Raw genomic sequence first — 26,071 nt, forward strand, 5'->3', positions numbered from 1 at the left:
AAAATATTAATTTTCTTACATAGTTATAAAAATATTTTGCTCCAATATTACAAAATTTTATGTCTGTATTATAAAAGAAAGTCACTCACTAGTCATGTTGAAATTGTTGTGGGTTAAAATAACTCTTTCCTCTCGTTTTCCATCACAAATCGATGTAGGTTGTCTTGGAGCAATGCGCAATAGGCTACTGGGAGGAATTGCAAGAAATTGAAGAAATTGCGAAATGAAGGAAGGTCACTAACACAAATTCTTAGTTTCACCAATGTCTTCTTGCTCTTCTGAAATTTCGGAAACTTCAATTTTAATCGTAGTATAAAATCCATAATTTTTTTGAAAAACACTTTTAAATTTCTTTTCAATAACTTTAACTTTGGGGCCTTTGAGTGAATGAATTCATTTCCCAGTGCCATGGAAGTTGGTTGATGCTTGTAATTGCTTTGTCACTTAATACAAACCTCAGCTTTGCAGTTATGTAAGGTTATGAGAGTTCTGAAGAATTTTAATCGATGAAACATCATCCTCATTTAGTTCATCTGTCACTGATTTAAACTTTTTTTTTTTTTTTTTTTTTGCTAGGGGCTTTACGTCGCACCGACACAGATAGGTCTTATGGCGACGATGGGATAGGAAAGGCCTAGGAGTTGGAAGGAAGCGGCCGTGGCCTTAATTAAGGTACAGCCCCAGCATTTGCCTGGTGTGAAAATGGGAAACCACGGAAAACCGTAAACTTTTTAGATTGTCTGCATAATATACTACTGCTTCTAACCATGTCCCGAGTAACTATGGGTCTAGGTGGAACCGCAAGGTCTGGATTTGTGGGTTTGAACAGATCAGTTCTTTTTGAGGCTTTCACGAATATTTTTTTTTATCATTTGAAATTAATTTGTCCACTTTAGGATGTAAGAACTGGGTGAGTTGGCCATGCGGTTAGGAGCGCGCATGATATAGATGTTGATTCGCGCAGCCACTTCCTTCCCACTCCTAGGTCTTTTCTATCCCATCGTCGCCATATGACCTATCTGTGTCGGTGCGACGTAAGGCAAATAAAAAAAAAATCAAGGTGTAACGTACGTACCTGCTTACATTTCTACATTTACTGAATTCAGACTTATTTCATAGAATGGATCCTTTCATCACTTGTAAAAATTACATCAAAAGTCAGCACTGTATCGCTGAAAACGAGAATGAACACTTGCGTTCACTTTGACATATCACCAATCGCTTATCTAATGGATCGGTAGGCCTACTTTATAAGCGGTGTGAGTTAATCAAGGCAAAGCCAATGACTGAAGAAAATGTTGGTCAAATGCATTGATTCATTTCATAGGTAAAGAATTTCCCTTCGAAGGAAGATCGAGGTAGCCTGCCAGCCAGCAAGTACGTGCAGTTAAGGTCATGATGCAATACATTTAAGAAGGAATTTCATTCACATTGTATTTTCATTAATATCATCCTTGGAAAGGCAAAGTATTGTAAGCGACATTTTTGTCAAAATTGAGGTTACAATATTAATACGTCATTTGGACTCTACTGCACATGCTGTCAAAGTATCGTAACCGTCAAATGAATGTAGAGGGTAAAAACAACATAAAAAGCTATTGTAACCACTATCAGTAATATACTGAACACCAGGTTATCGTAAGCGCCATTCATTAATTTTTAAGCGCCTGAGTTAGATGAAAACACAATTAATTTTAATAAAAAATAGAAGGCATTAATACGTTCCCTAGCAATTTTTATGTAGAAACAGTCTTCTTTTAATGTTGAGATTTTCTGAAGATAGGAGCCAGATACCTGAAATAATAGAATACTGTATTAATACGAAGTTCTTGAGAAGTATGATGCAGAAGAGTAGAAGAGACAAAATAAGAAATGAGAAAAGGAATGAAAAAGGTGATGGAAATGCAAATGCAAGGAAGGAAAGGCTGTGGACGACCACAATTGAGATGGAAGGACTCAATCGAACACAGTATTAAAAGAAACCTGGACTGGGACACAGTGCTGGAGGAGAAGTGGTGGAAAGACAGAAGAAAGTGGAGAGGAACCATATTTGCCCCTATCTGGCTACAGTTGGATAAAGGGAAATAATGATGATATATTTTTCCTGGTGGTCCTCTTATGGTTTAGTGGAGTGCCTCTGAACGTGCAGACTGTCAGCCAAGGTGGTAGCTGTGCATACTAAATTAAGAGTTCTGGAACTTGCTACTGGTGACAAGAGTTTGATTCCCATGGGGCAAATTTTTTTTGGTTATTTTTATTCTTTCACTGACTTGCAGATTGTGCAAGTAATGGCGTATACAATAACCAAGATGCGCAGTGGGGCTGACCTACAGGTCTGGTACTCCCTGCTCGGTCGGTTGCCAGCAATGGATGTGTTATCATGTCTGACAAAGCGTCCACCTGGTATTACTCTGTGGGAACACATTCAGAGTTGATGCTAGCAGTGCAAAGCAAGTTAAAGGGCAAGGTTCTTCATAGTCAAACCTCTGAAGTGGTTGCTATGTCTACCAATTTATGAAGAAAAAAGCTGTGCTCGGTGCTCCTTTGATACTCAATTCCACACTGAAACGAGTGGCCGAAGCAACTTGCATATCATTTACTTCGGTCCGGTAAATCAAGAATGAACTGGAAAGTTTTGACACAGGTGAATCCTCATCATTTTCAGCACCTTACAAGGAAAGGCCCAGATCATCTTGCAAGGCCACATCAGACTGTTTTAATGACAAAGTTATTCACCGTGTGGTAAGTCATTTCTACATTACAGATAAAACAGATGAACACACTCCGAAAAATTGTTTGCATCCTAAGATTCAGAAGGAAGAAGACCAGAAATATCCAAAAACTACTCCAGGAACAAGGCCATATCAAGACCAAATGAATTACTTACTAAATTATCCAAAAGTACTGGAATGAGTGTCGTCCAGTTGTCAGTATGGACGGGACTTATGTTCACACTTCTCACACTGTGCCATACGGATGGTATGACAATTGACTGCAGGGCCTGTTTAAACCTGTTTCGAAAAGAAATAGAATTATCATTATCCATACTGGCAGGGAGGACAGTTTTATACTGAATGCCTATGTAAGATTTAAATCTGGCCAGAAAATGGGATTATCACAAATGGCATGGACTTCACAAATTATGAAAAGGGGGAGAGATTAGTACCTAATTTACCACCTCATACTGTCCTCGTTATAATGTTCCTTACCACAACAAGCAGGTAACTTGTGCTCCCGCATCAAACTCTATGAGATGTTAAATGATTTTCTTGTTTAACAGATAAGGGAATTACTTTCCACAAGGACATGCTGAGACCCCAGTTATATTTTTTAATCAAAATGAACAAACCAGTCTAGAGCACTTATAAAATACCTAATATTTTAACCGAACATGGTCATACCATATTACATCTTCCTCCATACCACCCAGAATTTAATCCTATTGAGTTGATATGGGCAAGTGTCAAGAATGGCATTTCTGAACATAATGTGACATTCAGAATGGACACGTTATTAAAATTTACGCAAGAACAGATTTCAACCATTACAAAAGAAGACTGGAAGAAATGCCATGAACACTTAAATAAAATTGAAGGCTGGTGCATTTGAGGTGATGGTTTATTGGACCAAGCGCAAGAGGTGATCATGAAGTGAAACAGACACGGCTATAGACGATGAAGAAACATCAGGAGGGGCATTTTCTAAGAGTGCTCCTCTGTGTGGAAATAGTGATGGTGAATGAATGATCCATGGTCTTCTGTTAAACAATTAATATACTGTGTCATGTGCAATTTTTTTTTTGAAAGATCTATGAAATTCCTGTGAACAGTAACACTAATTTATGGTAAGATGATTGTTTCATATGGCTTGGCTTGTAAAATATCCTTGCCTACACTCTCCTGTGTATGCTTGTATTGCTTGTCATCAGATGCTTGTCCCCTTCCACCGCATCTCTCTACCCCTCCTGTGAATGTTAGTGTCCTCCAATATTTGCATGAACTGTATATGACGGGTCACGTAACTTCCTTTGTTTTGTCAGGCCATTATTGACAGTGAGTGAGCTTATTTGCGGCCCTGAAAAGGGCCGTTTGGTTGTACTCTGACCGCCCCTGCCATTGTGCATGACCTCTTCCTGGTGTGTGGCCATGGAATCAACTAGGGCAGAAGCGAATATATTGTTGTCACCTGCCACCTTGTCTCAAGCCTCACTGACAGCATCTCAGAGTGTCATATTCATTTTTGGTGCATAATCGACCCAGGTCTCCTCCATTACTCTCTTCTTCTCAGCCCTCACATTCTCAATGGGATTCATGTCTATCCCACAAGGAGGCCAGTTTATAAGCTCGACCTGACCTTGTTTTGCGAATCATTCCTGAACTAATTGGGCTACGTGGATTGGAGACAGGTACTGCTGAAAGCATCGAACACTGGCAGGATGAAGCACCCACATGGAAGGGACCATAATATTGTCTAAAATGTGCACATATTGCCTGGTGATGAGACATTGCTAGATTCTGTGCAACATTCCTATCCTGCAATAGCTCATCCAGCCCCAACACGCAACAGATACCCAGCTACATATGCCGGATTGTGTCGGGTGCCGAAAGGGTGAAACTCGTACCAGCCCATTGCTGAGGAGAGTATGCTCTCATTGTAGAATATGACATTCACCCAATCATGTGGCATGTTGCCCTCTGAAAACACAAGGCCCTCTGCTCGTCGGTGAGCTTTTGTTTTTTAGCAACATAACTAAGGTTAGGTTGAATGGTGAATCCCATTGTTGTTGATGCCAATAAGGGACAAAAAATGAGAAGTTTTAGCAACTTGCTGGGATTGTAACGCTGCCTCATTCAGGCGTCTCAAGGGTATCCTCGAGCTACTGAGAAAACATGTTCCTGAATGGGGTCAAATGGGCCTCAGCAATCCCCTTTTGATACCCGTCACAAACCCAAGCCAGCACGTTGGCTCCCGATTCTTGAAAACTTATTATATTACGAGTCGCCATTCTTTGTGGGATGCCTTAGTCTCGCCAAGCCGCTGTTGTGGTTAGATTCCCTTGTTCAGTGAGAGCAACGATGACTTGCTTACGGATGTGAGGTTCTTGGTGTGCCACAGTTGCTGGTAGAATGGCCTATCGGCATGTAATAAGCACTGTGGGGGCATCCTGCAGTCTGATTGGTTTGCCTGCTGTTGCTGCATGTGGAATGAAAAAAAAAAAAAAAAAGCCTACATTCAAACTTGCCTTCTTCCCTTTATGAATCTAATTCCATACCCGCTGGGCTTACTGTGCTTCACGAACAGACGTTTTGACTATGGGCTGAATCCGGTTACAAAAGAAAGAGATCAATCTTGAAAACTACAGCAAGACTTGCCAACTGATCCATGTTCTTCTTGGGTGTAAAATTTCCCAAATCAATAAAGCCACCCACTTTCAGCGAATTTGAGGTAAACTGCATTTTTTGCCTAAGTTTTATTTGATCGAAATTGAGCATTCCAACTTGTTCATCTCTTCTTTTCTGGTTTAAAAAAAAAAAAAATGTGCTATGTCAGCAGTAGCATGATAATTTATGCCATGAGGGAATTTAAGGTCTTCAACTAATTTTGATAAATGAACTTTACCGCGCTCGATAGCTGCAATCGCAGTCGTGGCCAGTATCCAGTATTCGGGAGATAGTGGGTTCGAATCCCACTGTCGGCAGCCCTGAAGATGGTTTTCCGTGGTTTCCCATTTTCACACCAGGCTGTACCTTAATTAAGGCCACAGCCGCTTCTTTCCTATTCCTAGGTCTTTCCTATCCCATCGTCACCTATCTGTGTCGGTCACCGAGGTTAGCCAGTTCGAATCCTGTTTTTCGGAAAAAATTTCACCATCAGAATGTTGGCCGGTAGGGTAGGGGAGGTGGTGGTATACAATTTCTAATCACTAGATTGCGTGCCAAAAGCCTGGATTAAATTTGAAACCTCTCCGCAGTGCTCATATGGAGTGAGGGCATATGGCGCTATTGATGGTGATTCATCCATTGGATGTGTGCGTTAAGCTTTGAGCAGACCCCTTGGTGCTATTTGACAGGAGTAGGCTATGTGCTGGCACCAGGTATCACCCTCTCCTTTCCTAGTATCATATATCTCGTCATTTATTTCATCTCCTTAACTCCTGTGATGAGGTTGACGTCAGGAAGGGCATCCAGTCGTAAGAACCCGCCACGACAGATTCATCTCGCCTCATACCCGAACCCATGGAGAAACTGTACAAGTGTTGGACCAACAAACAAACTAGTTGTTGGGAGTGATCAAAACAGTTTAAATTGTGTACCATTAAAGAGTGTATAATAATCAGGATGATCCTTCAGGCCGTGCAGAATATGGTTTCATTGTTTGAAGATCGGATGAAAGAATTTCAAGGTAGTCTTGACCAAGTGGCTGTGGCTGCTAATGGTGTTATGAACTCCCATGACATGCTCTGGGATCTCCGCTCAAACTTCACCGATTTCCAAGCTACAATTGGAGCTTAACTGGTCTCGATAAAGGAGGAGTTAGCCTCATTGCACTGAACAGTGTAAGTGCAGGAGGAAAAAGTGGACCAAGCAGAACAGTACTCCAGGCGAAATTGCCTCCTTATCCAAGGGATCGGTGAATGCTCAGAAGATGTAGCAGCTAAGGTACTCAATATAGTGAAGTAGAAGCTAAACATCAAGCTTAACATGGACAGCATTGACCGCTGTCATAGTCTGGGATCCCATAGATCTGCTGTTGATGATTTAACAACAGGGAAGAGGCCAATAATAGCGAAATTTACTAGCTGTCATCAACACAATGAGGTTTGGCGGGCTAAATGCGCCCCCAAAGGGACGGATCTCCTGGTTATGGAATCTCTCATTGTCACTAGGAATGGAATGCTAAACAAGGCACGTGAGCTGGTGGGAAGACTGGTCTCAACACTGGATGGTCGAATAGTGTTAATGGACAATGGCAGGAAGAAACATTATTTGAGCACACCTGCTGGGCTGGACATATTCCTCAACCGGCTAGATGCAGACAGCAAAAGAAAATGACAATCAGTTTGTATTATAGTCCTATATTTTTAACTCTTTCCGGTCTAACTACGAGCATAGCTCGCAGCAGCCGAAATTGCGTTCAGGCCGCGTTGCAGGCATAGCCCATAGTAAGGTTTGACAATTCACTAAAAATCGAGAACGAGCTATGCAAGCATTCTGGTGGTTACATCGTTTTTCTTCATGTATTAGTTACGAGAGTATTTAAACAGATGGCAGTATTATATGTCTAAGTCAGAGAGTTTACGATATTTTTGAACAGCATACATCAGTAGATGTCACTCAGTGAGCTCTAAGACATGGCTTCTCGCGGCAAACATGTGCTTGACGAAAGTGATATTTTCGATATTTTATGATATGTTATAAGTTTATGCGCGAATGAACATTTTATTGACATATGAATTCGAAACAACTTCTTACATTTCATTGTGATTGGAGTTCGTTTTACGGCCTAACGCATGTTCCTGCGTATTTCATATCTGCGTGAATACGTAATATTGTCTACATATTAGTAAAGTTGTCTGTTTAGAAGACTGTATTTTTTCTTTCTCAGTGGTCTTTTGTGGTAAATGGAACAATAATTTTACGTTTGAGTAACTTTTAACAAAATTTATCAATTAAAATAAAATTTCATAAGAGCTCCCCTTTTCATTATTGTAATTATTACTATTATTATTGAAAAATTATTATTTTTATTTCGTACTTATTGTTTTTTTTTTGTAATCGCAATGCACATTTTATATTAGCAAAATATGTTAAATATAATTGTATTTCAGAAAACTGTACTTGCTTAGTTATCCATCAGACCTTTCCTCCATTTGCAAAACATGGTATAATATATAAACAAATTCAAAATCTCAAGTGATAGTTGACATGATACAAACAGTGTTTTTCAAAATTAGATGCTCAAACAAGCACAAAGAAAAAAGAATCATGCCAATATCTCCTACAGGTACAGAGATATAATGTTTTAAAGATCCTTAAAAATGTCCAGTTCAGAACGTTTGTTAGGGATATTAAGGCCCAGACTGGAATGGGTTAAGCATGTATGTGATTGAGTGCATGGAAAGGCTGCTGCAACATCAGAGGAGATTTGATGGTAAGAAACGTGTATTCTGCTTTGTGTGATGAGTACTGTTATAGCCACTCCCAGGTGTGGACCTGACTGTCTCCCTACTCCCTAATCTCTGCTATCAGAGACCAGAGACACCCCGCTGCCAGAGATCATTAGTGAAAGTATTTCAGGCCAAATCATGCTCAATGAATTGCATTCACTTAAATTCTCAATCGCTGCCTACTTACCACGAGGAGCTAACAGCTCTCCTTAAAAACAATGTACACGTAGCTTGTGTTAATGGAAGCTGGTCACACGCAACTATTCCTAGTAGCATGGTACAAATAACGGGCTATAATATGTACAGGTATGACTGAATAGATAAGAGAGTTGGGGGGAGTAGCCTTATTCCGTACAGATAATGTTTAATGTAAAATTGTATGCACTTCTGCCCGCTGTGCTGATCCGATACCAGAGTTCATTTCTTCAGTGATCACTGTTTATCACCTCCTCTTGTCTGAAGCGGTCCTGCGTCATGACATTTGACCTCAATTTCCCCTGAAAACTGAAATGTATTGACTTAAACCCTTCCATACAAGTTACCGTTGAGTGTCCCTGGAAAGGTACATTGAACCTCGTTGAAATTGGATGCTGGGATTGGCTTCTCCTTGTCAGACATTGAAGGCATTCTACAGTGACTATCACGTGCTTACGAACATATTTTTATATTTGGAGATTCAATACTAATTTACTGGAAAAGGCTGGAGATACAAAACAACTATTTTCCATACATGTGACATGACATTATTGTACTTCCACTGACCATGGCTGATCAATGACATCAAACAAATGTCGTCTCACCATGATGTGTTACATCAGCTCTACAGATCCACACTCTCTCCCAACATCCTTGAACAGTATCGGACAATTCGGAATAGAATGAAAGTAATAATTTGAAAAAGGAATTTTTTTGTTTTTAACCAACACTTGGCTGGAAATTTAAATTTGGAACCAACTTTTCTTCCATTGCTATTGGGAAAGCTTTGCCCGTCATGTAATCCAGACATCTCTCTAGACTGATAAAAAAAATCCTCAACTGTAAACAACTACCATCAAATAGGTCATTCTTTGAATGTTGCGAAGTCAGAGAGATTGATGTGAAATGTGAACTGCTATCAATCACATTTTCTGCTGTAGAACCTGATTAAATACCTATATTCATAATAAAACACATCATTGACACTAGACTTTTATTCCTCATATATAAAACGCTTGTCTCACAAATGCCCTCTTTACAACAATGTGTATTTTAAATGTTAGAATAAGGGTTTAAAGTTTCAAACTCAACAAATAGTCATATTATTTTCAATAAGACGGCGTAATATATAAACACTTTATATTTACAATTTATTATGAATAAGTTTGTTAACGGCAAACCATAAGTGTAAGTTCTAGAACAATGTTACCAATTTAACCTTGTGTGAATATTTATAGCTGAAGATGTTCAAAATATGAACAAAACATGTCCTGTTTTAACAATTAAGCAATAAAATAAGGATGAGATTATAATTTTATAATTGCTTTTAATGTATTGAATAGGTGGAAGTCAAATCTCCTTTTAACAGACTTTCAATACGGAAAAAATGAGGATAGTCTCTTGCAACATACAACTTATTTGAGCAGCTAGTCTCCTTTCTCCGAAGTCTTTCCAGCCCAAACTTTGCAAACTTTTTGTAATGCTACTCTTTTGTCAGAAATCACCCAGAACAAATTGAGCTGCTTTTCTTTGGATTTTTTCCACTTCTTGAACCAAGTAATCCTGATGAGGGTCCCATACACTGGAAACATATTCTAGTTGGGGTCTTACCAGAGACTTTCATGCCCTCTCCTTTACATCCTTACTACAACCCCTAAACACCCTCATAACCCTGTGCAGATATCTGTACCCTTTATTTACAATCCCATTTATGTGATTACCCCAATGAAGATCTTTCCTGATATCAACACCTAGGTACTTAGTGATCCCCATAAGGAACTTTCACCCCATCAATGCAGTAATCAAATCTGGGATGACTTTTACTGTTTGTGAAACTCACAACCTGACTTTCAACCCTGTTTATCATCATACCATTGTCTGCTGTCCATGTTGCAACATTGTCATTTTGCAGTTGCTCACAATCTTGTAACATATTTATTACTCTGTACAGAATAGTCAGCTGGAAATGGGAAAATGATGATGATGATGATGATTATGATTATGACAGAATAACATCATCTGCAAAGAACCTTATCTCTGATTCCACTTCTTTACTCATATCATTTATATATATATAAGAAAATATAAAGGTCCAATAATACTGCCTTGATTAATTTTTACAGGGTCAGGTAAAGCTTCGCCCACTCTAATTCTCCGAGTTCTGTTTTCTAGAATTAAAGCAACCCATTCAGTCACTCTTTTGTCCAGTCCAATTGCACTCATTTTTGCCTGTAGTCTCCCGTGATCCACCTTATCAAATGCCCGGGACAGGTCAATCGCGATACAGACCATTTGATCTGAATCCAAGGTATCTGCTATATCTTACTGGAATCCTACAAGTTGAGCTTCAGTGGAATAACCCTTCCTAAACCCAAACTGCCTTCTACTGAAACAATTATTCATTTCACAAACATGTCTAATACGAGGGTTGGGGCAAAAGTCATGGAAGCTATTTTTTTTCTTGGAAGATACCAGTCCGGTTGGAAAATGTGACACATACAGACGAATGGACAAGGTGTTAACTACATGTGTGGACAATGTATAGAACTGAAATATTGTAACACACTAATATATTACGGTAGTATACAGGGCAATATGGCCTTCCCGCTGCAAAAGAAGACTACACAATACACATACAGTTGACATGACAAACCTGGGCGTAAGGACCCTCAAAGTAGTTCCCTGCTACTGACACCACATGCTGCCAACGATGTGGGAGGTGCTGAATACCATCTGCCTCAGCATTTGCCGCACCATGTGTGAATCGTGTCACCTGTTGGCCTACAGCATTAGCAATATGCTTTCATGTTGCAAACCGCCTACCACGTAGTGGTTCCTTAATCTTTCGAATGAGATCAAAGTCACAGGACGAAATGTCGGGAGAGTAAAGTGGGTGCTCCAATTCTTCCCATCCCCAATGTCGCAGTAGCTGCCCTACACACACTGCTTTAATGTGGTTTTGCATTGTCGTGCAGGATTATTGCACTGTCCACAAGATCCGGACATTTCTCCTGAACCCCACATTGTACCTGTCATACCAGTCGTACCAGGAAGTCCCTGTAGTACTGTGCGGTCACTGTTCTGCCATGTGGAACGACACTCACCAACTGACTGATTTCACAGCCCTTGCTGCACTACTACCAGCTATCACAGAGCCATTTGTTGTTCTGCATACACACTGTGCCTGCAGAACTTCCACACGAAACATATATGTTTGTGATCCGTTCACATATCTACAAGAAAAAAAAATAGTTGCCATGACTTCTGCCCCAATTCTCGTATAGTCGGAAAGAATGCTTTCTCAAATTTACATGCAATGCATATCAAACTGACAGGCCTGTAATTTTCAGCTTTGTCTATCACCCTTTTCTTTATACACAAGGTCTATTATAGCATCTCTTCATTCATTTGGTATAGCTCTTTTATACAAACAATTATCAAATAAGTACTCCAGATATAGTACTATATCCCAACCCATTGTCTTCAGTGTATCCCCAGAAATCTGATCAATCCATCTGCTTCTGTAGTTTTCAACTTTTTGTATCGTATTGTAAATGTCATTGTTATCATATGTAAATTTTAATACTTCTTTAGCATTAGTCACCTTCTCCATCTGGACATTATCCTTGTAACCAACAATCTTTACATACTGCTGACTGAATACTTCTGCCTTTTTGAAGATCCTCATATACACACTCCCCTTGTTCATTAATGATTCCTGGAATGTCCTCCTTGGAACCTGTTTCTGCCTTAAAGTACCTGTACATACCCTTCTATTTTTCACTAAAATTAGGAATCTTAAGTATGGATTCAGAAATTGTATTATTCATGATAACTTTGCTATGCTAAAAATAAGATCTCGCTACAATTTTTTATGTACATTACATTTTAGATGCAGTATCTCTCCCACTGTAGTTAATCTGTTTGGTTGTGTATTTCCAGAATATGTGCTGTCCTCTGCTGATTAATTTGCCTGAAGAAAATGATTCCTCTGTTGTTGAAGAACCAAAAGATGATGTGAAAGTGGAAGAATCCAATGTTGCAGATGTCCCAATGGCAGAAAAGGTCAATAATTGTGAGTTGGATTCTAATGCAACCTCAGAGAAGGCTAAGAGATGTGTTGATTCGCAATCTGATGGTACTACCTCATTACTGATAGAATCTGTGGATGCATCTGGTAAGTCTTCCCATATTGTCCTAGGTTTTTCTACTCAATTAGGTACTGTCTGCATTAACGTATAACTGCTCTGTCTATTTATTGGTGTTCGTTTTGGGAGAAGTGTTGCTGTATATTCAAGTATGGCAGAGGTTTATGCTGGCAATTGGCAGTGACTGAGCATCCTGTTCACTCATGGTATAATATTGTCTTGAAAGTATTGACCAAAGAAAACAGTCAATATATTCAAAGGTACATAGGAGAAGTATGGGAACTGTTAGAAATAAATGGGCCATATATTTGACAAACACAGTTGTGGTCAAAAATATCGAATGCTAAGAGGCTCATGGTGGTGGTTCGTGTTGTGGATTCCTATAGTCACAACTTTGTTCATGAACCATGGGTAACAGTATGTGGCTTTAAGAGTCATGACTCAAATTTGTATGAATTTAGGGTATGCATTTCAAACATATTCCAAGGCATAGCCCTCCTTGTGGTCAGGCAGCTAGGGCTGCACAATCCACTGGCGATCTCCAAATAATTGAAGTGAAAATTTTTTAGCTGGTAGTGTGTGTATGTTAAGACCAACACCTATTTCACAGAAATTTAACATTTACGATCTCAGTTATTTCATTAAACATTGGGTATATGAGAGTGACAAAGTACCACTTCCTTTTTGACATGCCAAGGACTCCTTCCAAACAATTTGTTGAATGGAATGGAATTGGCGGTATGTTCTCAATACGAATGGAGCTTATGGGAGAAAGTTGGGAGAAACAACCAAGTCGTCAAAGGGGATGTGTCGGGGCATGTGAGGGGTTAATGACATTCAGGTAAGAGGAAATGCTGAAAAAAGTGATAGTCCACAGCCTGTTTCCGATCATTAGCAGGTCAGAAATGGAATGAACGAAGCCGCCATCTAGTGGTTAGGATAGCAAGTTTGCCATCTACCAAAGCCTTTTGCACTCCCCTGGGGCAGTGATTAATGACTAACAGATGAATTGAAATGATATTGGAGTGTGTTGCTGGAATGAAAAATGACAGGGAAATCCAGAGTGCCCAGGGAAAAACCTGTTCCGCCTCCGCTTTGCCAGCACATCCTTTTTTTATAAGTTGCTTTACGTCGCACTGACACAGTTAGGTCCTATGGTGACTATGGGACAGGGAAAGGGCTAGGAGTGGGAAGGAAGGGTCCATGGCCTTAATTAAGTTACAGCCCCGGCATTTACCTGGTGTGAAAATGGGAAACGATATTAATCTTCAGGACTGCCGGCAGTGAGGTTCAAACCCACTATCTCCTGAATACTGGATATTGGCCACATGTAAGCACCTGCAGCTATCAAGCTCAGTTGTCCAGCACAAATCGCACATGGATTGACGGGATTTGAACCACGGAACCCAGCCGTGAGTGTCTGCCGCCGGAGCCAAGGTGGCTACAGGAGATAATGAGGAAATTTTAAGGTGTTCTTAGAAGATACTGAAAGGGGATAGGCAAATTGTGTAGTTAGATTGTTCATGAGTAATAACACAGCACAGGATATAGTTTCTGTTCGGCACTTAAATGAATGAAGGATGTGGGTAGATTTGCTGGTTGCAGGAATTGGGACTATCAGAATATACTCATCATGTGGGGTAGCAATTGAGGATGAATTAGACAAGTTTTGTGGTTCACCAACAAGGGAAGCTTTCAGACCTTCTGACAACAATCGCCATCAAGCCTTCTGGGGTGAACAAGTAAGAGACCAATGTAACTAATGTGAAGAGCGGCATTTTCCTATCACCTGCAACTCCTTAAACAATGTTGGTGCACAACTGATGCTTGCAATCATAATGAGCCAAATATAGATGAGCAGTAGGCAGGCTCAGGCTCAGCTTATACGTTAGTCTGCCATCTTAGCTAGGCTTGCATAGTCGGACTGTACTACAGAGCGAGGCTGGGCTTCTTATATCACGAGGGCCACATCAAGGCAGCTCAACTAACAGGGTTTGATTTTCTTTGCAAGCCGTGCTTGCTAGGGATGGCGTACCAGGCTGGCTGAGCGGCTGATTATTGGCTTGCTGCATTCGCTAAAAGTTTCCAACTTTTCCTTCAGCGTTAAACAAAAGAGAGATTCGGTGTTGGTTTGTAAATAATGTAGTTTTAATAATCAAGATTAACTATTGCCGTAATCTCAGGGCAGCAGTCTAGCTCCTCTTCTGTGCCCAGGTTTAATTTACGATACTGGCAAGCAGGGTGTAAAAAAGTCATGAATTTTATTGAAAAATCGAAACGAATTATTTTTTATTAAAATCAGATTTCTTCAATTTTAAATTTTTGCTAAACATTTGTTATTATTTCCAGATTGGTGTATGCTTCATAGTTTCAGAGGTGCCAGCTATTACAGATTGTCGGTAATAATTACGAATTTCACTTTGCGATTACGGTATTACGGTCGAAGGGGAAATTATTACGGAAAAGCAACCTTGTCACGATAAAAATTAATTTCTGCGAAAAAAGGAAAGACGTAAAAAATGTTCAATCTCTTAGAGCATTACTGGTCAACCCTCCTCGTTTCAGTGTTTGTACATTGGCTACTAAACATATTTGGCAGTTATTTGGTCATCACTTCCTTTTGTTTCCCGCGAGCGTTGTGAAATCGCGGCCAGCTACATAGATATACGCTGCTCTTTTAGCTAGAATGACACGCCAATAACGTATCAAGTCTGCCGTGAGGTAGGCTCTACTCCTTGCTCTGCTGTTCTCCAGTGCGCGCTTTCAGCTCTCCGTCATGTGCGTAGAAAGAATAGTATATTTAGCGCATTTTAATTCTAATTATCCTAGACGTTGATTTGAAAAGTAGTGATTGGTTTTGTGAAATGAAGCGGAGCAATTGTCAAATTGCATCTTCTTCTAAGAAGACAGCAGTGTTACAGAAATATCGAGACGGTTACACAAAGGAATGGCCATGCTTACTTGCCTCACGTGTTAGTGAAAACCACGTGTTCTGCTGTGTGTGTTCGTGTGATTTCTCTGTGGCTCACGGTGGACGAGATGATTGCAGAAGACACATAGAATCCAAGAAAGATCACACGTACAGTGAATCAAAATTACAAAACCAGTCTTTTTCATCATTCTTCGTAAAAAGTAATGAAATTGCTGTGACAAATGCCGAATTATTGTTCACATCATTTCTTTTGGAGCATAATATTCCATTATCAGTTTCAGACCACGCTGGAAATTTGTTTAGATCAATATTCCCCGAATCCAAAATATCTCAGAAATCTGGTTGTGCAAGAACTAAAACTTCTGCTTTAGTTCAATACACAGCATCTGAGGCAAAAAAGGAAATAAGTGAATTTTTGCAAATAACGCCTTTTTCCTTGGCTACTTATGGTAGTACGGATTCAAATGCAGTTAAACTTTATCCTATAGTTCTCCCATTAATGCTCAGAGAGGTCAAATATCAACTCTTCTATTGTCATTGTTAGAGAGTACCGACAATACCGGTGAGGGAATTTTCTCTGTTATTAATAGTGAATTGTCTTCTTTAGCCATTCAATTGGAAAATTGCCTTTCTTTTTCATCTGACAATGCATACACAATGATAGGGGCAAATAAAGGTGTTGCCAAATTTGTGATGTTCATGTCATCTCATACACATCTGTGCACAAAAAGCAGCAGCCCAGTTGCCGGTCAATGTAGAGAACTTTTTGGTTCAGTTATATTACTACCTTGATAAGAGTTCTAAAAGGCAAAACACGTTGAAAGTTTATCAGGCTGTTTGTGGCACAGAGGGTCACAAAATTTTGAAATATGTTAGTACCCGTTGGCTCTCGCTTCTTCAGTCTATTGATAGAGTTCTTGAGCAGTGGGAAGCTTTGACACTCGTGTTTTGTAGTGAGACCCACCATAAAAATAAGACCACCAAGCAGTTTGAAACTGTGAAATCTTTCATACAAGACCCACACACAAAACTGTTTTGCTACTTTCTTCAGAGTACACTTCCTGTTTTTAACTCTGTGAATATATTTCTGCAACAAGATGCTCCAGCCATACATCTTCTTAGGAGGAAACTTGCTGGTCTTTTAACTGACCTATTGGTCAGATTTGTTCAGCCATGTTCTCCTCAGTCAGAATCTACCTCCCTTTTGAGCATTGAATTCAAGAGGAGGAAATACCGGAAAGCCAATGAGGACTTTGTAATTGCAGCAAAAGCTAGGGCATACGTGAAAGATAATGACTGTGATGAAGAGATGTTTTATAATTCTGTAAGAGAGTTTTATATGGCAGCTTGTAGTTACATTACCAGGAAATTTCCCCTTGATGATGAATTTTTTCATCATGCCGAAGTTGTAGACATCTCTCTCAGAATGAAGGTTTCCTATTCATCTCTTGAATACTGTACTTTGTTCGAAGATTCCCAACTTTGGTCAAAGAAAGTGAACATGACAAACTTGAAGAGGAATTTGCAGTTTACCAGTGTGATACTTTCCCGGAATATATTGTACATGGACCAAACATTGATGTGAATTGGGGCAACATTGCAGAGCTTAAAAATGAAAGTGGACAAATTAAGTATAATAAAACCTTAAGTAATGTTGTATTTGCAGTACTAAGTGTACCTCATAGTAACTCTCCCACAGAAAGAGTTTTCAGTGTTGTGAGGAAAAATCAGACAGAATTCAGGCCTACATTAAGTACATCTACACTGGAATCGCTTATGGTTCTGAAGACGAAAATGTCATCTCAGGGGGAAGTATGTTACAAGAAAACCTACACCGAAAAGCAGCTGCTGGTGCGAAACAAGCGACAAAGAATTTTTTATCGCAGAAGTAACAGGTAATGAGAAAATTTTATTGTGTAATATGATACACTTTAGAATAGATTGCTGTAGGAAAGGGCAAATGGGGTGCTTTGGATTTGACTCGTAAACGTTTTTGGTGGTGGTGGGGGGCTGCGCGAGTTAAAAAGGGGATTACTTTGGCACCTCTGTAGTTTATAAGTACAGAATTTCCTTAATTCTGTGTTTTTTGACAATGTTTTGAATTGGGGTATGATGTATTACAGCATTTTAAAACCAGTTTTTTTGTCTCATGACTTACTCTTTAAACCTTTCCACCCTGAGATATTTTCTTTGAAATTTGAATGTTTTTCTTACTTCAATGTATGTAGTTTTGAGCCTAGATTTCAGGAAATATAGTAAGAAAAATATTTTCTTTACCGTTCGCGTGGAAAACCACCTGCATGATCGTGCTAGTTAGGATTTATTTGAGCACATTTCTTTGCTGAATGACACATGTTGAGCATATGAAATTCTGTAAGTGGATGACTTTATTTACAGTGAATCAAATATATGGAGTAAAATAGGTTATAAAACATCAATATAGGACTTATATAAACAGAATATTCGTTGAAAAGTAGTCTTCGGTTCGATGCCGATTGGGGACTCGGTGATTGACCTATAGGTAAATGATTATCAGTAGAACAATTATTTCCTGTGTGTTCTTCCTCTTCATCAATATCACCACCGTGATGAGAGTTATCAGAATCATTGCCTATGTGTGAAGATATAGGTTCAGGTACCCACTCATTATCATCACCATCTTCACTGAGTAAGTCCTCACAATCAGATGCATAGGTTAACCTTGCTATTTCTTCATCTGATATCCCTAAAATTCATATAAATACATGTATTTTGTATTCACATAAGTATACTAATGCTTAATTAGAGAAATCTTCCCGGAATACTAATGATAACTTTTGAGGTTAGAAACACACCATCACCTCAAATTAAACCCTAACCCGCAACATCGTGCTAGTTACAGATTGACAGTTTATTATAACCGCTAGGTTCAAAAAGTAGCATTTTTAAGGATATGTTTACCTTCTATGATGATTCTAGGATGTTTTAAAAAGGTTCACAACGAAATCAATATGTAAAAGATAATAAAAAGGGACAGTTTAAATTTAGGCCGCATGGTATGTTTTGTTTACAAAAGTTTAAACACACATGCTGCCTCCTTGTACCCAGCTATCGAAATAAAAACAACTGCAATATGAAGCGCGGAACCCACACGATCATTGCAGCCCGGTGTGACGCAGGGAATCGGGCTAGTTTTCTTTTAATAAAATAAAAACCCAACCCGCATGATCGTGTGGCTCAGGCTGGAAAGGGTTGATCAAGCACTTCATCGTAATAATGAAGGATCAATCTAAATTCTTTGTTTTTGACAATGTTTTGAATTGGGGTATGATGCAATACTACATTTTTAAACCAGCTTTTCTGTCTCGTGACTTACTCTTTTAAATAAGAACACAAACTAGAAACTTTGTTTACACCAAGCCTGTTTGTAAACTAGTTCATCTTCTGGCACACTTACAACTTCCTTATGTAAGTGCTTATACACAAACACAAGCTTGGAAACTTTGCTACACTAAGTCAGTTTCTTAAGTTTGAATGAACAACACGAAATGTAGAAAACATACATTCTACACCAGTGGATGATTCTGTGGCTGTTAAGGAGTTGATAACTTTGCTAATGAAATTTTCTTAAGGTTTCTACCACTGCAAAGCACACACACCTTGCACCACTTAATCGTTGAACACCATTGGAGTGAAGGGTTGAGAGTTTACTTGATATTCCACAAGTATTGATAGAAGTAATGTTCCCACATGTTTTCCTGAGCAAATTGAAATGCACACTTTTGCTCTTATGGATGTTAAACACACTTGGAGTTTTTAATATTGGATGAACAATGAAAGCCAGAAGGTGTGGTGCAACTAATGCTTGATGATTATGTTTTTCTAACATCTTAGTTTTTGTGTCATTAGTTAAAGATTTCCTTAATACTTGTTATTCCTCCAAATCATGCTTTAGTTTTTATACACTTTCACTGCTTGTCCAATGGTACAGTCACTTCTGTGAGTTAAAAGCAATAGCATTGGCTTTTGATGTAACACATTTCAAACATCTTCAGCATTTCTCTTTATTTGAAGATCACTAACCTTTCTCTTAATGGAATCTTGAACCTTTTCTTTATTTTCTTCTCAAATCTTCACAAGTAGTGGCCAGTTTTTAATGCGAGATTGAAAGCAGGCAGACTACGTATTCCATCAAACTTCTTGAGGCAGGATTAACGATTGCCCCCCTTCACTCCTAAATTTTGCATTGGAAAAATTATTATTGCAGAAGTATCTCACAATTTCTACTACATGTTCCCTTATGTTTGAGGTGTCCTGGGTAAGATCCTGTGAGAAGATGATTCAAAATATATGCATGGGTTTCACCACTGTTTGTGCCCAAGGAAGACCTGTGAGCCAAGTCAGGGCTACAGTGGTGAAAATTAGTATAAAGGCACATGGTTTTAGCAGAAAAGTTTATTTACTTTTTAGTAATGCGCACATTTTTCCCCATACAGTTTACAATCAAAGCATACAAAATACATTCTTGCTTTACGTTCAGCATTTGTAATTGAAAGAAAAAAATGCATATCTTATAACTATCTTATACCTAGGTGGAAATTGATATGAAGGCATGTATGTAGTTTTGTTAGAATTAACTAAGCTAAACAGGTGGGGACCCCGCGGTGTAGGGGGCAATGCATCTGCCTGTCACCCAGCGGCCCCGGGTTCCATTCCTGGCCGGGTCAGCGGTTTTTAATTGTAAATGATTAATATCTCTGGCATGGGGACTGGTTGTTTGTGCCGTCCTTAACGTTCCGTTCCTCACATTCAACACTTTACACTTCCGCAATTTCCACATACACGCAGATTCCTAACATGGTGCAAGTAGGGGCAAAAGATCTTTCTAGGTCGATGCCCCGAACAAATAACATTAAAAAAAGGTAAACAGTTAACATAACACAACAATGACCTAGTATTTTGTTGAACCTCCATTGTTCTTAATAACTGCAACAATCCTCTTGGGCATTGATTGTACAAGAGCAGTGATACTTCCTCTGAAATTGAAGTTCCGCTCCATTTGAATTACGGTTTTCAGCTGTCACAGTCGCAAACTGCCATCCATTGTGATAAACACGTCTTGCTAGGATCCCCCATAAATTCTCTATTGGATTTAAATCTGGACTTCTTAATGGCCAGCTCATAAGTGTAATTCTTTATCTTGAAACCACTTCGTCTTGCCAGACCTGTGAATCCCAGCTTTATCTTGTTGGAAAATTAAATTATTATTGTCAAATTCCTCGTACGAAACAATTCAAATTGCAGAATTTCTGTATAATCATGATTTTATTTTGGAATGCAGCCACGCTATTTTAGAAGTGCCTTTAGCACAGAATGCTGTCCAGATCATAACATTGACTTCACCAAAATTTCTATTCATCCAAACTTGTTCTTCTTTACAGAAATCATTCCATTAACACTGAAAACCATCTGGCCCATCCAAATTGAAGTTCTTCTCATGACTGAATATTACTTTGTTCCATTCTATATATTATTATATTTGCCTTTATTTGTAGTGGCGAAGTTAGGACTCATGGTCCTCTCTTACACTTAACCACACTTCATTAACATAGTACATCTGAGAGCAATATTCATAATCTTATCTTAAAACTACCATTACAAACTAGAAACAAAATATGAAACAAAATAACATAAACTCTATAAATATTCTTAGTCATGTCTTAAACTATCGTTACAAGTTAAAAGTTGATTGACACTAAATACCCTAAGCACAGTAAACGTACATTCATACACACATTCACTCTGCCAGATTCATTCAGCCTGGCGGCACATATCGAGGAGATGCTCACGGCAAGACAACTTGAAGGAATTTAAGGATTGTATGGCTCTAATGTTGTGGGGGAGAGAATTCCATATTCTAGCTCCATTTGCAACAAAGGAACGGCTGAATGCTGCTGACCTGCTGAGAGGGATAGCAAGTGTACTGCCAGAGCGTGTGTTATGCTGGTGGAAAGAGGATAGGAAATTGAGTTGTGAAGATAAGTAGTATGGGATATTCTCTTTTAATACTCGAAAGATTAATACTGCCACGTGGAGGTTTCTATATTGTTCAAATTTTAGAAGGGAAAGTTGTCGATAATAAGGGGTAACATGAACATCATAGCGTAAGGAAAAGATAAATCTAATACACGAATTCATAGCACGTTGCAATCGGTTTAGTTGTTCTCTCGTGGCATCAATTAGTACTACGTCACAGTAGGAGAATATAGGGAGGATAAGAGTATTTATAAGCCTAATTCTCATGTTTAGTGGCAGCATATTTTGATGATATTTTAGTGGGTGAAGGGACGCGTACACTTTTCTACAGATATTTGTAATGTGCTTTGTATCTCCAGTCTGTTCCAGTAAATTAGTATTGAAGTCTCCAAATATTAAAATATGTTCATAAGCAGGTGATAGTCTCTGCAGGATGTCTTCAATGTCTGAGAGGTGACCTACCCGTGGTGGCCGATAAACAACTCCTATTAAGGCTTTAACTGTTGTCACAGTTATCTCGGCAAAAATGAACTCAGGTCTGGGGTCAGGACAGTGGGCAGATGTGCATACGATTTTACATTTAATATCATCTCTACAGTACAAGGCTACTCCTCCACCTCTTTTATCTATTCGGTCATGCCTGTAAATATTATAGCCCGTTATGTGTACCATACTACTAGGGATAGTTGCGCGTAACCAACTCTCACTGATACAAGCTACGTGTACATTACTGTTTTCAAGGAGAGTTGTTAGCTCCTCATGGTGAGCAGGTAGGGATTGAGAATTTAAATGAATGCAGTTTAATGAACGTGCGTTGGCCTGAAATACTTTCGCTAATGAACCTTGGCAGCGGGGTGTCTCCGTTCTCGGATAGGAGAGGTTAGGGGTAGCGGGACAGTCAGGTCCACAGCTGGTAGTGGTTATAACAGTATTCATCACACAAAATAGAATACCAAGAAGACTACATGCTTCTTACCTGCGTATTTCCTCTGATATCGCGCCGGCTTTTCATGCACTCAATCACATTCACACTCAATAATAAAACACTATAATACAAACTTAAACTAATCCACATTGTCGTTACTTCACACTGTTTCACCCCCTAGCTGCTTGAATAACATTGTTAAGGTCAGCTCGTGTGGTCACTTGAATTTTCTTCCCATCAGAGTTTAGAATAATGATACGTCCATCCTTAGTCCATACAGACTTCTGACCGAAGTGGTCACGCGCGGCGTTTAGTATGTCCTTTCTCGTTGCTGTTAGCGATTCTGTTATCAGCATACCCGATCCCTTCAGCGATTTCTTTGCACGCCAGATACGGTCACATTCGTGATATCGCGTGAACTTTATTATGATGGGCCTCTTCCCTCCCGTCACTACCTCAGCTGTTGTTCTCCTTGGTTTCCCAATCCTGTGACAGCGATCTAAATTGTCCAATGTCAAGTCCATTCCTAGGTGGGATTTCACAATACCGAACACCTTGTCATAGACGTCCTCGTTCGGAGCTTCTGCCGCCCCGTGGAGTAATAGGCAGTTTCTCCTGCTGTACTGCTCTGCTTCGTCGATTAGGTCGTCCTGTTTGGAGATCTGGTTGTGCATTTGGGTAAGTTCCGACTTCACCTCCTTAAGCTCCTCGGTGACAGCAGCTCTGAAAGACTGGAACTCAAGGGCGAGTGCGTCTAGGGAAACATCGCCGGGGTTGGTAGCACTGCTGTTGGCGGCGCGCGTTGCTTTCTCGAAGTGAGCTTGGATGTCGCTTAGCTTTTCTTCGAATGAAGAAATCCGCTTGTTCAATGACTTTAGAGACATTGTGAATGAATGTATGTAGCCACTGAGTGTTATTTATTTATGAAACTTGACCTAGTACACACGAATTGCAGTTAAACTTGCTGATTTGCTAGGTGGTTTACGGAGCTCTCTCACATGCACTTCTTCACTGCCGCCATTGTCTTAGTCTGCATTGTCTAAGGTCCATGACATATGTTCTTCAGCAAACTTCAATCTAGACTCCGTATGAGCATTGTATAAAGGTGGCTTATGGAACTGTTTCTTGAGTGCAAGATTCTTGTCTTCAGCCAGGACTTACTTAATGCATCTGTATGTGACTGGTAACTGAAAATCAGCCACGATTTGAGAGGAACACAAACTGTTGACTTTTGCTTTATGGAGAATCAAGCACTTATACGATGCTGACAATTTTTCTTGTCCGACCATATTTGTCATTTTGTCCGTACAGTGCACCCGATTTGACAAAATTATCAATAATACAACTTGAACACCCTAATTGCTTAGCAATGTGGCAATTAGACAGGCCCACTGCTTTGTAAGCCTTTGTACTATATTTGCTTGCTCTTGATCTGAAGGAGGCTTTCGACATGTCATTATTACAGCTGCTGTACATGTGAACTGTACGGCGTTTGCAGACACACCTACAACCTACAACTTTTTACTTTTATCACTGATGCAAGTCAAACAACGGACCTGCGTTTATACCTACTTCCACCCCTACGACTCTAGTTCTTCATTTATTTATTTATGTACCAATGCTAAAGGTAAAATAAGGATGTATTTTGTAAGCTTTGATTGTAAACTGTATGGGAAAAAATGCATGAAATATTAAATAAGTAAACAAACTTTTTTCCCCCACACAAAACCACATGCCTTTATACTAATTTCCACCACTGTATAGGTGCAAAAGATGTGGCAAATTTTGTGAACGATATCATGTTCTTAAGTGTAAGCTGAGGGTAGAAACTAGTACCGAAATTCTATATTGACGATGGTTTGTGAGAACCCTGTTCATGCAAATTTGAATACCTGCCAGAAAAAACATTGTAACCCTCAAAATGCAAATTCTTCAGGAGAGAAGAAAAATAATAAACAAGCGAATTGTTTGTGAATGCTTATTAGTTAAAATGAGTTCACTAGTTATTAATGCATAATAATTTTGACAATATGCAGCTTTAAAATCAAGATATAAGGGATGATCTTTGGACGTCCATGCAAAAAGATTGTATCGGAAGTAGCACATTTTTGCGGGTTACAACGTTTATACTGTGCCCTACAGGACTCTAAAGTTCCGGCCAGGCGAAAGCCGGTCTCGAACCCAGAGTACAGTAGTGAAAGAACTCTCACAAACGTGAGCTTGTGCACATAGTCTTACCTGAACACATATTCTCGCTCAGCCGTTCCAAAGCGCTCTTCTCAGGGATAACATGGGTGGACAATGGGCAACATTAAGATAAAACACTAGGATATGTGACTAATCAGGTAAGAATCAGCTAAATAAAAAAATCTAACGGAAACATCGCTGCATTCAAAGTTTAACAAATAGGGATTTATTACAAAAACAAAATCTATTTAAAAAAATAAGAGCTTTCAGAATGCTTGGGTAAAGATAACGTTGAGCCGATGACAACCAGTTCACTGCCATCACGAAACAGCTGGGCTGTAACAAGCATGTTACAATTGTGTAAGTAACGAAATCTCGAAAAACGGATATCTGCTGAAATACACATCTAACAGTAGTTCCCATAAAATTTACTATGCCTCGTACCTTCGAACCCAGTGCAAATAAAATAAACACAAAATGAACAGTGTCCTGACTCGGTCACGAACCCTAGTTCCATGAAGAGTCAAGCGTATAATATTCATAAGCGAACAATCTAAAAAGAACGCAACCAACATATCCAAAGTGACAATATCAAACGAGCCAGTGTTAAAAATTAAAGTAGAACAAATCGAACAAAAATCTCTACCTGCGTTCCAAAACATCAAGGTCGTCTCCTCCCCCATACACACTCGACAAGCTGCAGACAGAAATATCACCGAGTTTCAAGACTGTGATGTCAGACACACTCCAACCCTCACCCTTCGACCACTTGACTAGCGGCAATCCACATAATTTACGAGCTCAGCTGGCTGCCGGCAAAAACATCTCGCCTCTCAAATGACCTCACATAACCTGGCTGCTAAAAAGTACTCTTTTAAATACACCTGGGCTATCCGCCGTCATCTCAATATCGCCAGCAATATAACCAATCTTATTTCCGCCTCCCATGGGCTCAACCTTGATAATACAAAGACGCACATCAATATGCGATAGTCACATGGCCATAATAAGGCATCTCTAATGCTTCCAATACACTCTCAAACTGTGCTGGGCTTTCTCATCTCAAATACATACAGCCAGCTACATGCATAATGCTCACATCTCTCAAACATTCGGATTTGCTCGCCCTGTCAGTAAAGCTGGGTGAATTACGGGTTGAATTCTCAACTATACAGCCTACGTCTGCAGAAACAAATTCCTGAATGCGACACACTAAATAGTGTCTGCCTGTTAGACTAACTTTCTATGACCAAGGGAGTTCGACCTGACCCATGAAAATAATACTTACGCTAATATAATACAATTGAAATGAAAGATAAACACACCAATAAGGAATCTGCAAACTATCATCTACCCTAAGGTATGGGGTTCGAGCTTGAGGCCTAGCTCTATATTACAAAGAATATTCCTACCCTAACTAACCTGTTGACTGACGGCCCCCCTATTCCTATCTAAATTTAAATGACATGCTTGAAACAGAATTGGAAAGCTCTGACCTTATG

The 26,071-nt window shown here is 39.4% G+C and overlaps 1 protein-coding gene across 1 annotated transcript in view; it reads left to right on the forward strand.

The window, feature by feature from the left end:
* LOC136863554 (calcineurin-binding protein cabin-1) overlaps positions 1-26,071 on the forward strand; it is a 609,489-nt gene that overhangs the window by 157,670 nt on the left and 425,748 nt on the right. Inside the window, exon 7 of the mRNA XM_068225987.1 lies at positions 12,305-12,539. Within this exon, the coding sequence (XP_068082088.1) occupies positions 12,305-12,539 (235 nt within the window). The remainder of the gene's footprint in view (positions 1-12,304; positions 12,540-26,071) is intronic.

This window comes from Anabrus simplex, chromosome 2 (genome assembly GCF_040414725.1).
Source record: "Anabrus simplex isolate iqAnaSimp1 chromosome 2, ASM4041472v1, whole genome shotgun sequence".
NCBI lineage: Eukaryota > Metazoa > Arthropoda > Insecta > Orthoptera > Tettigoniidae > Anabrus > Anabrus simplex.